The sequence below is a fragment of the Heloderma suspectum genome, chromosome 3, assembly GCF_057233095.1.
Source record: "Heloderma suspectum isolate Gila_16-S chromosome 3, 16-S_ref, whole genome shotgun sequence".
Lineage (NCBI taxonomy): Eukaryota > Metazoa > Chordata > Lepidosauria > Squamata > Helodermatidae > Heloderma > Heloderma suspectum.
Genome location: NC_139460.1, coordinates 26,694,627 through 26,711,186, shown reverse-complemented (window position 1 = coordinate 26,711,186; position 16,560 = coordinate 26,694,627). Strand labels below are relative to the sequence as shown.

The 16,560-nt window shown below is 42.8% G+C and overlaps 1 protein-coding gene across 1 annotated transcript; it reads right to left on the bottom strand.

Moving 5' to 3' along the window:
• Positions 1 to 6,086: 6,086 nt before the first annotated feature.
• On the bottom strand, positions 6,087 to 10,807 carry LOC146349453 (stromelysin-1-like). Its single transcript, XM_084841628.1, has 6 exons — positions 10,668 to 10,807; positions 9,770 to 9,925; positions 8,850 to 8,977; positions 8,152 to 8,311; positions 6,913 to 7,016; positions 6,087 to 6,430 (listed from the first exon to the last, which is right to left on the bottom strand). The coding sequence occupies exons 1-6, from the start codon at positions 10,739 to 10,741 to the stop codon at positions 6,327 to 6,329; spliced, it is 726 nt and encodes a 241-aa protein (XP_084697754.1). The 5' UTR covers positions 10,742 to 10,807; the 3' UTR covers positions 6,087 to 6,326.
• Between the last annotated feature and the right edge of the window lie 5,753 nt (positions 10,808 to 16,560).

The window sequence follows — 16,560 nt, the reverse complement described above, 5'->3', positions numbered from 1 at the left end:
TCCAGCATTCTGTTTTATTTTATTTAGTTATTAAAAATATTTTTATATTTTTATACCGGCTTTCACCCAACAGGCCCGCAGTGTGCAATACAAAACTATAAAAACAATTTTAAATGTCTTTTAAAAAAGAAGAACAGAAAAATACAGAGAGTGGGACCAGGTGTTAGTTCCCCATTAACAACCATTAAATGCTAAGCAAAATAAATACGTTCTCACTGTCCATCGAAAAGCAAGCAATGAAGTGGCGAGTCTAAGTTTCCAGTGGTAAACTGCCTCTGTCCATGCAAGTTTCATTAATCTATTATGGCTTATCAGACCTGTCCTCCACAGAGTAGACCTTTTCCAACCTTGGGTCCACAGATATTATTGCACTACAACTCCCACCATCTATGACCATTGGCTACATAGGCTGGAGATGATGGGGATTATAGTCCAACAGCATTTGGCAACCCTAAGTTGGTAAAGCTGGACTCCAACCCTTTTAAATGGCATCCACACTAGTGGGCATGACTATATCTTGTAGTTGTGAATTCTACAAGTGAATCGCTCATCTTATTTGTCGGCTCTTCTGAGCCTACTATCAAGATATTTCATTCAATGAACCTGAATTCTAGTTTTATGGGGGAAGGGATATTCTCCTCTCTATGCAATTTATAATGTACCAGTTGGTTACCCATGAACACAGTTTGTGGAGAAAAATCAAATCTAACGAAAGGTTTAACTTAACTAACGCCGTGTTTATGGAAACATTCAAAGTGTTACATCTTTTATCTTCACAAAACTTCCTTAAATACAAAGTTCTTGGCGTAAACTCCAGGGTGGCTACTGTAATGACCTTGTTCTAGTACACTGACAACTTGAATATTGAGGTTTGCCAATGAGCGCATAGGACTCATGGCAACATAGATCCCTTCATGATTTGTTTACAGACCGTATGTTACTGGCATATCATTGTACTTTGGCCTGCACCTGTGTTTATAAAGGTGTACAGAGCCTTTTTTGTGTTCATATTTCATCTTGCTCCAATTTGCAATTAATTGTGTTAGTTTAATTGTACTTAACATTTTTGATATTAAAAATAAAACTTTATATTACATTGTTACAGAAGATAGCCTAAGTGTTATGGACATCAATAAACTCCCAACTTTGACTTATAGTGAAAACTGTTGTATTGGTGGAGTCTGCGTGTCGAGAGCTTTCCAATGAAGTGTGTTTCATGAGAATTGGTCAACGGGAAGGCAGTCAAAAAGGGATGACCAACTAACTCCCGACTTTGAATTATGTGTATAAGGGACTTTCTCCTACAATAGTCCCCTTCCGCCACACTCTAAATCAAAAGGCCATCTCTGATTGTACCCATGTTGTATAACACATAGTATGTTCTGGCACGTGCACATAAACTAATAATGAACAATGTGGGCCAGTGTGATGTACTGTTGAGACGATCACAATATCAGACTGGGACTGATGAGACCCAGGTTCAAATCTGTGCTCATCTAGGAAGATCACTGGATCATCTTGGACCAATTGTCACATATCAGAGCATAACCCACCTCACAGGATTGTTGTCAGGATAAAAGGGGGAACCATATATGCCACTCTGAACTCTTTGAGGAAGGGCAAGATAAAAGCGGAAGAAATGTGACGCGCGCTTGTGTGTGCATGTGTGTGTGGGAGGCAGGGCAGCTGCCGCAAAATAATGTGGAGAATATTTGGAGAAAATTCTGCAAAATGGCTTTCTTGGCTGGGGAAGGGGTGATTTGTGAGAGAAAGAAAAATCTCAGAATCTATTTTTGTTTCTTTACTAGTCACCTGCGATCAACCAACCAGAGCCAGGTGCAAAATCGTGGCTCAGGAAGAGGGAACGTTTTCTTTGAATAAAGGAGCAAGAGTGCCTCTGAGCACATGCTGAGCTCTGGAATTTGTTTTTAATGCCAGAGTACTCTGTTTTCTGGGGTGGCTGCCTCCAGTTTACATTGGGCAGGAGATTTAATAATAGGCCTTTACTCCCGTGTCCTTTCTGTGACGAGTGAGAGACCAGCAGAGACTTCCAGCGGTGCAATTCTTTATGTGTGAAGAACTGTGATTTCCTTGGAATATACAGTCAGGGCCAGAAATATTGGAACAAGGATAACTGTTTTGGCAGTTGGCCTCTGTACACCACCACATTGAAGTTGAAAGGAAACACACCCAGATGGGAGCGAAGTCAGGACTTTCAGCTGTAATTCAAGGGGTTTGACAAAAGTGGGGCAGTAACCATTCAGGAAGTACAGCCAGTGGCATACACACACACCCATCGTTGGTGGCTTGTAAGTAATGGAACAAACCAACATCATTTCAAACTTAAGGATCGCCTTTAATACCTGGATGAAAATCCTTTGCAGTCAATGACTGCCTGAAGTCTGGAACCCGTGGACATGACCCAATGCTGAGCTTCCTCCCTCAAGATGCTTTGCCAGGCCTTTACTGCAGGCAGCTGCCTTCAGCTGCTGCTTGTTTGTGGGTCTTTCTGCCTTCAGTCTTGTCTTCAGTAGTGAAAAGCATGCTCTATTGGGTTGAGATCAGGTGACTGACTTGGCTATTGAAGAACATCCCACTTCTTTGCCTTGAGAAACTCTTCGGTAGCTTTTGGTATATGTTTTGGGTCATTATCCATCTGCAATATGAAGTGGCATCCTATCAATTTGGCAGCATTTGGCTGAATCTGAGCAGAAAGTATAGCCCTATACACTTCAGAATTCATCCTGCTGCTTTTATCAGCAGTCAGGTCATCAAGAAACACCAGTGATCTGGTTCCATTGGCAGCCATACATGCCCATGCCATAACACTGCCTCCACCATGTTTGACAGATGATGTGGTATGCTTTGGATCATGAGCTGTTTCTTTCCTTCTCCATACTTTTCTCTTCCCATCATTCTGGTACAAGTTCATCTTGGTTTTATCAGTCTGAAGAATCTTATTCCAGAACTGGGCAGGCTTTTTTAGGTGTTTGCTGGCAAAGGCTAATCTGGCCTTTCGGTTCTTGAGCGTTACCAGTGGTTTGCACCTTGTTGTGAAGCCTCTGTATTTACATTCATAAAGCCATCTCTTGTCTGTAGATGTTGACAATGACATGCCTACCTCCGCAAGAGCTTTTTGACCTGGCTAGATGTTGTGAAAGGGTTCCTTTTCACTATCAGCAGAATTCTGCGGTCATCCACTTTAGTTGTCTTCCATGGTCTTCCAGGCCTTTTGCTGTTGCTGAGCTTGCCAGTTCATTCCTTCTTTTTCAGAATGTTCCAAACTGTTGTATTGGCCACTCCCACTGTTTTTGCTATCCCTTTGATGGGTTTATGTTGTTTCCTCAGCCTAATGATGGCCTCCTTCTCTGGCATGGACACCTCTTTGGACCTCATGTTGGGAGTTCCAGTGAACAGCTACCAAATGCAAATGGAAAACTCAGAACCACCTCCAGGCCTTTTATCTGCTTGACTGGTCATAGGGCACCCAGGAAACAGGCCACACCTGGCCATGCAGCTGCTTGTCAGCCATTCATTCCATTACTTATGAGCCACCAACGATGGTGTGTGTGTATGCCACTGGCTGTAGTTCCTGAATGGTTAGTGCCCCATTTTTGTCAAGCCCCTTGAATTACAGCTGAAAGTCCTGACTTTGCTCCCATCTGGGTGTGTTTCCTTTCACCTTCAATGTGGTGGTATACAGAGGCCAACTGCCAAAACAATTATCCTTGTTCCAATATTTCTGGCCCTGACTGTAACTAAGTTTGGACACTATTGCTGAAAATATTACTGGCCCAGCCATCCAAGATGGCTGTAGAACTATTTGACAAGAGTATGAAATAATTGGAATGTTCTAGAATTGAGAGGGGAAATTCTTGCTTAGGTAGGGGAGGAAAGATACTTGGGAGAGTGGCAGTTGTAATATCTGATGATTTGGGGAGGCTGGTAAACATCTCCCACCCCCCATCCCATGTCTCTTGCAACTGTCTCCAGCACCCAGAATGTGTAAGAGACGTCTCTGGCAATCTGAGTGAAGATGTTTTTGCCTCATGAAGGACTCTACTGCTTTGACAACCATTGTTAGGGCAGAGGTATTTCCCCTGAGGCCTGCTATGGCCCAGAGCAGAAATACAAATATTTGAGGAATGAGGGGAGGCTTCCCCTTTCCCTCCCTGCCTTCTTGCTAGTGTTTGCTGATGAGCGCAAAGGCTGCCAAGAGACATGTTTGGCAGCCGGAGTGAGGCAGCCCCACACCATCACAGGACCCCAACTGTTCCCAGGGTCAATTCTTCTTTTCTGGTCCCAGTAAATCCTGGGAATGAGTGGTTCCATGATCTCTTTATTGCATTTTTCAGTTCTTCTAGCACTGTATTAACCCTTCTTCATCAGTACATTGAGCCCTGTTTACATGAGGGACATCCTTGCTGCTGCCTCAGTGGTTGCCGTTACAACTTTCTGTGGAGTGTATGAAAACATCTGCTCACGTACTTGGCCTTTCCTGCATATTTATATGGCTTTGTGTTTGTGTGTGTGTGAGTGAGTGTGTGTGAGTGTGTGTGCACGCACGCGCGCAGCAGTGCAGGCGGAAATTGTGAGGAGAGAAAAGGAATGAGATTGTGAAGAAAAGTTCTGAGGAAACTATAAAGAGGGATAGACAGAGACAGCTTCGAAACTTCAAAGATCATGCCTGAATTAGGGGGAAAAAATTGCAGAGAAGCCCTGATTCTGTGAGGATAACGCCTTAATTTTTTTAAAAAAAAACAGGAACGGGGGATAGGAGGGGGGAAAACTTAATTTCATTTGAAGGGATAGAATAACCCCCTGCTCAGTGCAGGAAGCCTGATTCCCAGGCAGTCTCCCATCCAACTACTTGACCGGGGCCAACCTCGCTTAGCTTCCAAGATCAGACAAGTGTGTGCACATCCAGCCCTTTGCTTGTTGCTGAGGAAATGGGGGCTGCTGAGGAAACTATGCAATCAGTAGCCAGAAGAAGACATGGGGCCATCGAGAGCTGTGATTGGACAGGAGGGAAATACAAACTCTGCCGCATATGGACAGGCAGAGGAGGGGACTACGACCGGATATGGTCGCGAAGGCGGAAAATCAGAGCACGTTAAGGGGAAATACCGGGATATCAGGGTATTGAAAGTGGGAGCACGGAAGTGGGAAATTCCGGTTCCAATTCGAGGCGGGTACTGCGTAGTGTGAAAAGCAGGCGGTGAAATCTCATTGGAAGCAAAACAAGGCGGTAAGTGTAGATCCAGCCCAGGAAAGAGAGCAGCAGCAACAGCAGCATTTTGTCCTCCCCCGCAAGATAATTTAAGTAGATGGTTGACAAACAAGTATCAATAACTGAGGTCTGCAGTTACTTCTGAGTCGGACTGCACAGCTAGAGAGAGGTTTTAAGAAATAACCTGCCATATATCTATTGGCCCCCCTTCTTCCATTGTTTAGAGACTTACTTTAAAGTATTTATTCATTTGAACAGGTGTTTGCTGCCCCCCCCCCTTTTCCACTTCCTTGTTAAATACATCTTAGTTCTTGTTTCATAAGTTGCTCCCTGGTTTTTCATCCACCCCTTTTCAGGCAACAGGGTTCCTGGAGGGCCGAAGGCACTGCACGGTAGTTTGGGTTCAGCATCTTTCCCCCTTACCAAGTCCCATGGTTTCCAACACACCACTGGGTTACTTGTAGGGAAAGTGGGGCTATGTATATATGAAATACACACAAACACACACACTGAGGATAATGCTTCATGCATTTGAAGGAGTGGGCTCTGCTCCATGACAGTTTATGCCACAATAAATTTTGTTAGCCTTTTAAGTGCCATAGGACTCTTTGTGATTTTTCATAGCAAACTTTATGTGCAAAGATTTGCTGAGGGCCATGTTTCAAGGCATAAAAATAGACATTTCCAGTGTATGATAGGGATATTTTCCTGGTAAAGTGACCAGTATGCTAATAAGTTGTACCACTGGAAGTTTGTGCCTCCTTCTGAAGCACCTAGGAAACAATGTCATAGTCACTGAAACAACAGCAGAATACAAATGTGTGTTGTTGTTTTTAACTTTTTAACTTTTTGTTTTGTACACAGGAAAATTGACATTTCAGATCCAAAAGAAAAACAACTTCGAATTCAGAAGGTTGCATATAATTTATGAATTATCATAAATGAATAATAACCCATAGAAGGCCATTTCTCTTATGGCTCAAGAACACAGCTGGGAAACAGTAATGCTGACAGAGAACAAGGCAGCCAATGCTTGATACATGGTGGAGCAGAGATTCTGTTGCTCTTGACTATTTCACTCTTTGACCACTTCAGATCAGATGCAGCCAAACCAGCTGTTGTTCTTCATTTTCTTAGTAACTCTCTTATGCTTGATATCAAACTCATAACTCTCTGAGCCACTAAAAAAGTAAACTTTTCCTGAAAGAATAAAGACAAAATGGCTGAAGATCTTTGCATCTAATAATGGATTATTCATCAACAGAGTACTTCCCCAAAGACCAGCCTTCCTGAACCAGCCCTCTAGATGTTTGGGACTACAACTCCCAGGATTCCTGACTATTGGTCATGCTGACCTGGGCTGATGGCCGTTGAGGACCAAAACATCTGGAGGCACCAGGTTTGGGAAGGCTGGTCTTTTATCAAGTGATGTTTGATTGCTTACACTCTCTCATCTCATCCCACAGACTGGGTCCTAATACAATGTTCAGTGCTGTCCCATGTCCCAACATGGGCTCAGGCCCCGACTGTAGGACCCTCAAATTGCAAAGCCCCATGTCCCAAGCAATACTGTTTAATGTTTTATCTCCCTGGCTCTTGTGTCTGGATAGGCAGCACTACAAAATAAAGTCATTATAAACTATCTTTTAATATTCTACAGTGGAAGATCATCTTCTGCTTACCTAAATCCTGAACAGCAGCATCCAACTGAGACCCAATTCCAGGGAAGTCAGCCTGTATCTGTTTCGGATAACCCTTCTCCATTGATTTCTTAGCTTCATCATATCTGAAGAAGGAGATGGGTGGAAGATTAAACTAAATTGCAAGGATGTTTTTGCTGGCATGGTACATGCAGATGAAAGCACCAGCAGAAATCAATACTTCTGCCCCATTCACATTCAGCTGTGTGAATTCACCCATTCACCTGTGTGGTGGAGAGCATCATCCACTGAAAAAAATATTGTTGCATCCAGTGAGTAATGTAACTCCCAACATCAAACTTGGATTGGACAGCCCTTCAAACAGATGCAGTCCTTCCAACAGAGGATTGTCTTCTGTAAAGTAGGACCCTGCCTCCTCTAGTCCTTACAGTGGGAAGAGGTTGGGATAGGAACCTAGGAAGCTGCCTTATACTGAGTGAGACCGCTGGTCCATGTAGCCCAGTACAGTCAACACTGACTGGCTCTCCAGGGTTTCAGGCACCGTTTTTTCCTGCCCTACCTTGAGATGCCAGGGATCAAACCTGGAACCTTCTGCATGCAAAGCAGTGATCTACCACTGAGCCACGGCCCCTCCCCTATAGCCACACCTCTCCACATTTACAACATTGTACATTTTTACATAGTGCTTTGGTGATATCTTGTGCCTTAGCAACGTTGGCACTGGCATTGTGTGCATGTCCTGACTTTTTTAGACTGTCTTTTTTGGAACTGTGCGTCTTCCTGATACAGATCAGATCAACCTTATCTTGCAACAGATAAGCACGCACTTAAAAAGAGAGAGGGAAATTTCTGTTTCCACTGTCGCGCATGCAGCTCTAAGCAGCCTCCTCTTCAAAGTGCAGAAAATGGAAATCTAATGGAGTCTGGGATGCGTAGCAAAACCATGATACATTTCACTCTGTTACAGGAGAGGAGCAGTAGATGCCACTGCCTACTTGCTCACTGGCACCTCTGCCTTTCAAAGAAGCACTTGCTAGGAAAGATGAGAAAGAGGATATGGAGCAACAGCAGCTGGTAGTAATAGCAATGACAAGGTAGACTCACTGAGGGAGGGGGCCCAGTGAGGGGTCTTGCCCAAGAGCTCTCAAAAACATGGTGCTGTTGCTGCTACCGGGTCATATATATGTCTCGGTTTTAGCTGGAAAGGATTAAAGGGACTTATCAATGGACACTCAGGATTGTCTGACAATTTCCTCTTACCTCCAGTATTTGTTGCCTGAAAAGAAGTATATTTTCTCTGAGTTTTCATCATAAACAGCGGCATCAATTTTTTTAATGTCTTCTGGGAAGCCCAAGCTGTGGATGCTTTGGGGGTAACCTGGCTCCTCAACATTGGCATAGAACGCCCAGTACTGCTCTCCTGTTGAGCAAAATGAGAGAGGTAAGACCTGCATGGTGGCCATAAAAGGACCTTTCATTACAAGTGCTGGGACCTCCCAGTTCCACACTCCCCTGTATACAGAATATATGAGGGTGGACCTGTGTAAAAGGCCCTCCTTCCCTTTAAGAACTATGGAAATTTGGGGGAGAAATCAGGACTAATGACTGTTCTATAAGATGTTGCTTCTTAATTAAAGAAATGAAGTTTGTGTCTCCTTTACATTGGAATTCTTAAGGCATTTTCACGCACAAGGCATAAAGAAATTCCTGTGTAATTCAGGTGTGTGAAACCTCTATTGGCAAGGATGTTCATACAGATTACAAATGCCTCTCTTCTCTACTATGTTTGTGCATAAAAATTCCCTTAGCAGTGTTTCTTGAACCCTCACCTTTCTTTTCCATACTCATCTTCCATACCTTAAGATATGCAGAGAAAAACCACTAGTGGAAAGTTCTTCCTTCTATTTGTCCAAATTTGTTCAGGATAAAAAGACATGTATAGGAACTTGAATTCTTACCTTTAATAAAATATACGAGGTCTCCAACTTCGTAAGCGGCATCTATTCCAGACCGCAAAGCTGGCCAAAAGGTGGAAATAGGCACATTTCGAATTTCACTGGTAAAAGGAGCCTTCCGCAGGTACAAGCTGAGGGGAAGAATGAAATTACAGTTTGTTTGTGTACAGCTGGGATTCAATGACTTGGTATCCTACACACACTGAGGCTGGGCCACAAAATCTTCACACAGTGCTGTTAGTACTACTAAGTGCCTGATGTTGTGAGTATATGGTGCTAATGGGGTCACCATGGAAGCTGTGGGTGAATCTGTCAGAGTTGCTATGATCTCACCGCTGTTTCTTTAGCTGTTATTTAGCTTTCCACTTTGCAATTGCCACTACATACATACCTTCAATGTACGCAGCTTCATACATCCTTCAGGAAGCATGGGCACTCAACCTTGTGGTTACTGAGTAATACCAACGTGGGTGAATTTTCTGAGAATTTTCAGAGGAGATACAGCAGACAGGATGACATACTGGGCCCACTTTGATTCTTCCATCTTTCTCCCACAAGCTCTCCCCCTGGCTATTTTGACCTCTTATTTCCCATCACTAGGCTCCCACACTGGAAATATGCCCAATGTGTGCATGGAAGAATATTTGGGGAAAGGGATGCATGGAGAAAAGCAGTGGGGGCAGGAAGAGTTAAGTAGGAAGGCAGGAAAAGTTAATTCCTTCCCCTGCCACGTTCACTTTATTCAAGAAGTACAGTATAGAGAATCCCTGTGCGCTCAGGGATACTCCACAGGATTACATCACAGGGATTCTGCACAAGATTGCATCAATGGAAAGAATTTATGTGGAGAAAACAAATGCAGCACACTACAGTGAGAAGAACTGGTTCTCACTTCTCACACTTCTCTCAAAGAACGAATTTACCTGTCTTTAAAGAAGAATTTTTCCCCTCGGAGACTGGTGACAGCATCAAAGGTCAAGTGAGCATTACACAGTTCTTTTGATGGCTTCTCTGGTGGGACGTCTGGTGGTGACAGGGGAGTTGATGATTCATCATCATCATACTCATCACCATAATCTCTGGAATTAGTATTTAAAATAAAAAGAAATACAACTTGAGGTAGAGCCGTAACAGGTTTCTAATCTGGAATCTCTAGCCAATCCACTACCCTCAATTTTCATGTTATTATTCATTGGATAAGATGGCCTTTCCCAAGAAAATCCCATGTGTTTGTATTGAGGGGTGCACTGACAGAGGTTTAAAAGTCAAAGAATGACATCTTGGAACCATAATTGACACTGTATACAAATCCTGAAAATGGGAAGTCCCTTAAAAGCCTCTTACAGTCTCGTAAAATGAGAGGATTATCCACTCATGTGGAAAGGTTCCAACAAGCACTGGTCACTATTACAAACATACTTTACAATCCATTCCCACTTTTGCACAGCGTGCTTACATTAGGCAGCTACTTATACAGATCCCCAAAATTTTGTTCTGCAGTTGCCAGTGCCTGCAGGTTCTGATCTTCCTTCTTGCATCCGTAAGCTATAAAGGAGTCCTCAGCTGTGACTTCCTGTGCACATTTAAATCGGAGAAAGTCCCATTGAAATAAGGGCTTACTTCTGAGTAAATGTACAGTCAGGGAGCAGAGCAATAATTACAGCAGTAATTTTTGTGAACCACCCAGAGAGCTTCGGCTATTGGGCGATATAGAAATGAAATAATTATTATTATTATTATTATTAATAATAATAATAATAATAGCAGTGAAATTGAGTGGAATCTTAAATTCTAGAGAAACCCCCTCCAGTAAAACCTTACCTGTCTCTCAGAACGTTCAACAGTGCACATGGAAATGCTCCATAGAGCAGGAACATGACAAGGAAGCTCTTCATTTTTCGCTTCGCTTTGGTGCTGCAACGTTATAGTCACAGAACTCCTCAGTCTCTCTCAATGGATCTGTCTGTGGCCTTGGATCGTGCTGGTATATATATGGTCCTTCTCGGTTGCAAAGAATTGACAGGGGCCTGACTCACACAACTTGCAACATCCTCAGGTTTGTTTATTTATTTATTACAATAATTCATATCCTGCCTTCCAGGATATAAATCCTTATAAGGGGGTTCATAAGTGACACCAACAATTGTTAATCAAATCACAATATACAAAGTTTTTAAAAATACCTGTTTAGATGTGGGGTGGTATAGAAATGCTGAAAATAAAATAAAATAAAATAAAATAAAAATGTGCAATCCTATTGATTGCACCCTTGATGGTCACAAGCCTCTGAACTTGCCTCCCGCTCTGCATTTTAGCAAGATGGGCTTTTTCTCCCATCTAGCTGGGGTGCTGTGGAGGGGGAGTGAAGGAGGCTGGAGAGGCCTGGGATACAGCATAATCCAGCCCTCCCCTCACTGACCATAGAAACGCCCCCTTGACCCCCCTCTCCAAAGTCACATCTGAGACTTTGGAGAGGCGGCTGGCATGGTTTTTGTGGTGCCAGCTGCAAGGAGGAGAGGGAAGGGGCTGAAAGCAAGGATTCCCAGCCCCAAGGTAGGAGTGCTGTCTCTGATCTCAGATCCAGTAATCAGAAATATTCTAGATGCTGTCTGGGGCCATGCTCCCCCCGTGGCTTGGATTTGCCAAGCAGTTTACTGAAAATGCCCCTTTCAGTGGAAAGAATGGCACACAACACAGGTAGCTAAGTGATGAATTTGTGGGGGTTTCATTAATCCAGTAAGATTTGGTTTCTATTTTTCTACATGGAAAGCACAACCACACACACACACACACACACACACACACACGCTAAGTCATATCATATATTTTTATTGTCCCCTGAATTACAAAAGTGGTTCACTATCTGGCCCTATGGCATGTGAGATAGTCCACCACTTTTGAAGTCAAGGCATAGATAGTTGTTGTCTAAGAAATACAAGTCTGCAGTGTGCAGAATTAGGCACAGCCCTTTGGATCTCAGCTTCAGTATGTAGAAAACAAAACACCCATAGAGTTAAGGGGGGGAAACAGACCATTAAAATGTTTCATTCTTTTGAGTGCTAACCTGCACCTCAGCATGTTTTGCCTATTCATCCCTGTAAGTAAATGCACAATATTTGGTTTACTGTCACCAGGCAAAAACGTGTGGGGATGACTCCCACCTTGAAAACTAAAATAATGTGAGGTATATACTAGCAAATCTTTCTGTCCCTAGACATTATTTGGCCTTTCAATAAGCATTTGGTCATTTTACTAAAAAAAGAAAAAAAAAGTTTAAATGAATGAAAAGAACAATGTAAATGATAAATAACCATGTTTGTTTATTTATTTATATGCTGCCTTTCTGGGCAAAAGCCTCTTAAGGCAGTTTACAAATATAATTTAAAACAATAAATATTAAACAAAGATACATACAACACAGTCCAATTTCAAAAGTCAAAACAGCAGCCATCTAACAACACAGCACTTTTTAGTAAAATGGAGGCTGGCATACACAAAACAGGTTTTTAGGCTTCAATAATATACATACTTACTTGAGTAGTAAGTATGTTACTGAACACAGTGGTGCTTACTTCTGAGTAAACATGCACGGGATTGCACTGTTAGACAATTATCAATAGAAAAAATATCTGAATAATATATGATTAATTAACCAAAAGTAGGTATTGAAGGCATTCAGAACAGTACAATTGTGTGTATACTTATGGTTAATGGTACAAATGTAGTGAATGGCTTAATTACCAGTACTAATTTGTAACATTTTTGGAGGCTAATGGGAATGTCAGAAAAATCCTCATATTTACCAGTAAGTCTCAAGGCCAACTAAGTGCTCTTATCATAGGATCATAATTCATCCTCACTGACCATTTACTGACAAAGTTCAACCTTTACCATGGCTGTATTGCAACTGTCCCAGTTAAATATCTGATGTTTATTATGCAGTCTGGAACCAGATCCATTCCATATGCATTTAGTAAATATCCAGTTTCTCCTTCATTTCTATTATTTACTGGTAAGTGTCAGCATTTACTGGGAAATGTCCAGAATAAAGAATTATGTTCTTTCCCAGACCTATTTTCTTTAAAAGCAATAAAGAATTAGTGACTGACTGTAGCGTAATGTGAGCAGTTATTTGTCTGAAATAGGCTGATGGTAGTAATAGCCTGATTTCAAGTCCATTTACACTTGTTGGTTTAAGCAGATTTTACTTCCATATCAGTTGCTCAGGATTGCAGCCTACAGAGCTTGCTGATATGTAGAAACTGAAGCTGGAGGCACATCGATGAGCTCAGTTCAAGATTTCATGAATAAGAAGGATATATTTGGTTAAAATGAGTTTTCTGCCCAATCTGGGTAACAACAAACAATCTGAAAGTTTCCATGATCTTACCATCAATGATGGATGCAAATGATGTCACACAGCTCATCATAGCCTTATAGTTCCTCTATTGAAGCTCTGGGAACAAAACATAACAGGAAGCACTGATATCACTAAGATGTGCAGACTTAGACTGTGTAAGACAACTGAGAAGAGGGACAAACCATAGGGAAGGAAATGGCTGGAGCAATCAATATAGAGCCATAGGTGTCTGAAAATAATTATTGAACATAGAATCATAGAATAGTAGGGTTGGAAGGGGCCTATAAGACCACTGAGTCCAACCCCCTGCTCAATGCGGGAATCCAAGTCAGAGCATCCCTGACAGATGGCTGTCCAGCCTCATCTTGAAGGCCTCCAGTGTGAGAGAGCCCCCCACCTCCCTAGGTCACTGGTTCCATTGTTGTATTGCTCTAACAGTCAGGAAGTTTTTTCTGATGTAACATCTGCGTGCACCTCCTCACCTGGGGAGGTTGTACAGCTGTTCCGATTTGGGGGGGTTTAAGTCACCTGGGTGGGTAAATTAGCAATTCATAACTTATCAAGGAATTCCAGTGGAAGAGCAGGATGGAAGAAACCTTCATTTCAATATTTTCATGTTAAGCACTAACATGTAATGGGAAAGATATGTCAGAATGGGCTCAGTGACTTGAAAATATTTAAACAACAGACAATATTTAAACAACAATATTCAGCCTTTTTAAGGTTTGTAAACTGCTGTATAGCTGTAGTTGGGCAGTAGCATATTTACCCCAAAACAATAGGTTGCAGCAAAGAAATGAGTTCATGCATGAAGAAAGGAGTTCAGGCCATATTTCATGCCTCGAAAGAAGATTTTTTTCCCTTGAGTTTGCAATTTTTTAAACAAAATACCCCACTGACAAATATAAAGTCCACCATTAGTCTACCCACAGTATAGCACAGGCTTCCCCAACCTTATGGCCTCCAAATGTGTTGGACTACAACTCCCATCATCCCTTGCATGACCATGCTGGCTGGGGATGTTGGGAACTGTAGTGCAGCACACCCAGTGGGCACCAGGTTGGGGGAGGCAGATGTAGGGGATGTGTGCTGGGGCTGAAAAACTATGGATTATGTCAGCCTCAGCCCAGTATTGTTATAGCCATATTCTGGGGAGGGGAGGGCTGAGAGAAAGCAGTGTATGACATCCCTACCGTGCAGCCCAGTGCCCTGTTGCTTTGTTGCTGGTGGGGGTTGTTTTGTTGCAGGAGGGGGGATGCAGTCGGGTGGGCATGTAGAGCTGATAGGAGCAGCAGCACTAGGGTGGTGTGGGAGGAAAGAGGTGTTTCGTTGATGTCACACCCATACCGGCCAAATAAGAGGGCCATGAGGGGTGATTTTGATTGCAGAAACAGCCGAAAGGGAAAGTGGCAGTCATCCCCCCGGGTGCTGCTTCTTCAGTCAACCCTGCAGCCCTGCAAACTGCATTTCCTTAAGACAAAAGCAAAACATTCCCCACCCCTGAAACAGCCACGTGCAGGTTGGAGCCTCGGTGTTGCTAGGTGGTGCCTCAAAACGCTGCACTAGATGTTGTTATGCTATTTCTGTCACAGAGCATTAGGCATGTGACAGGTGAAGTTGTAGAAACTGCACACAGTCTTCAAGTCTACATCGGACCTTTGCTGCACACATACCACCTTCTACCTTCCTGGGGGTAAATGTGAACGGTACTTTTAAAATTAAATCACCTCTGCTTAACCCCTAGCCTCAAGTCCTAAAGCAAAGTCCTTTGCCTTTCCATGAGGGTCTTCCATTGGAGTCGGAAGAAGCGAGGCTTCCTTTCTGGAGCCTGCACTGCGTCTTCTGCGTAGAGATCTCGGAGACATCCCCTGTTGTGTCTCCAAATTAGTTCATGCTTTCAGATCCCTGAGGTAAGGTTACAGTTGCCAGCCCCACACATTCCACCTCCCTCAAATCCCATCCTCCCACACCTCATGGTAATCCCTAGCCTGCTCTTTTCCTCCTAATCCCAGGCAGGGCTGCCCCAAACCATTTTGCTGTCTGAGGCAGAGAGGCAAAGCCCCCTGCCTGCCCCCTCCTCAAAGTCAAGGTGCAAAGTACTCAAGGCTAGGTCAAGTGAATTAGGAACATGAGTGCAGAAAGTCTCACAAGTGCCTCTTGCCTTCCTGATAGTGGAAATACAATAACACTAAATTAAATAGCTAAGAAATTGCTGGCCTTTCATGATGACATTTAAAATCAGCAGCCTCACTCTGCCTAACGACAGAGCCAGCTCTGATCTGAGATCTTGCTCCCAACACCCACGTGCAGCTCCTAACACCCAACTCTGAAGTACAAGGAAGAAAGTTTGTTCTAAAAGGGTTGGTGAAAGTTTGCATAATGTTTACTAACAGCACAATCCTATGCGTTTATTCAGTAATCTACACAGATGTCATATAGGATTGCTGACAAACACTGGGGCTAGGAGTAAGTTACCTAGGAGTAAGCTCTATGGAAATCATGGGACTTATTGCACAGACATGTAAAGATTGTGCTGTTATTTTTGGTTTTTGGTTCACAGTGGCATTTATAGCAGTATTGGCGTCAAGCTTTTAAAAAGTGTTAACACTGGCAAAAAGAAAGAAAGAAGGAAGAAAGAAAGGAAGAAAATGTACAGAGAGGAATGTAGTCATGAATTTCCATGCATAGGAAAGGGAGGGACAAATTATGAAGGGTACTACAATCTTTGCCTAACAAACTATACATGCTGAAATCTCTCCTCTATACAATCAGGGTCAAGTCTGTCCTCTTTTGCACCTCACCATCGTAACTGAGGGTTACTTTGGAATGGGAAATCAGCAAGGTGGTTTCCCTACCCACAACATGATTTGCCTAATATGCAAATTAGGCCACCTGGATTTGGGGGAGTGAAATATGGCAATACGAACCTTTTAACAATACATCTGCCTCTGGACCATTCCTAGGCAGGTGGGATGAGGATGAGATGATGATATTATCCATTCAGTTGTGTCCGACTTTGAGATACCATACCCCATAGTTCTAAAATTTACAATTATGAAATATAGCTTTGAAATTTGCCCAGCTTTAACAGAGGCCAGATCTGCACCTCATGTCATATCAGTATGATCCCATCATGGGGACACTATATCCCTCTTGCACATTTATACCTCATAGGACACACAATGACATCGATTGCCATATTTTGGATAATGCAGAATAAAAAGTGGGACATAATGCTAGAAAAGTGGTATATGGAATGTGTAATGTGACCCAACAGTTATCAATGCACTTCAATACTGATAAAAAGCACTAATGTAAACCTAGCCAGAAAATGGTATTTCTTTACAAATATTT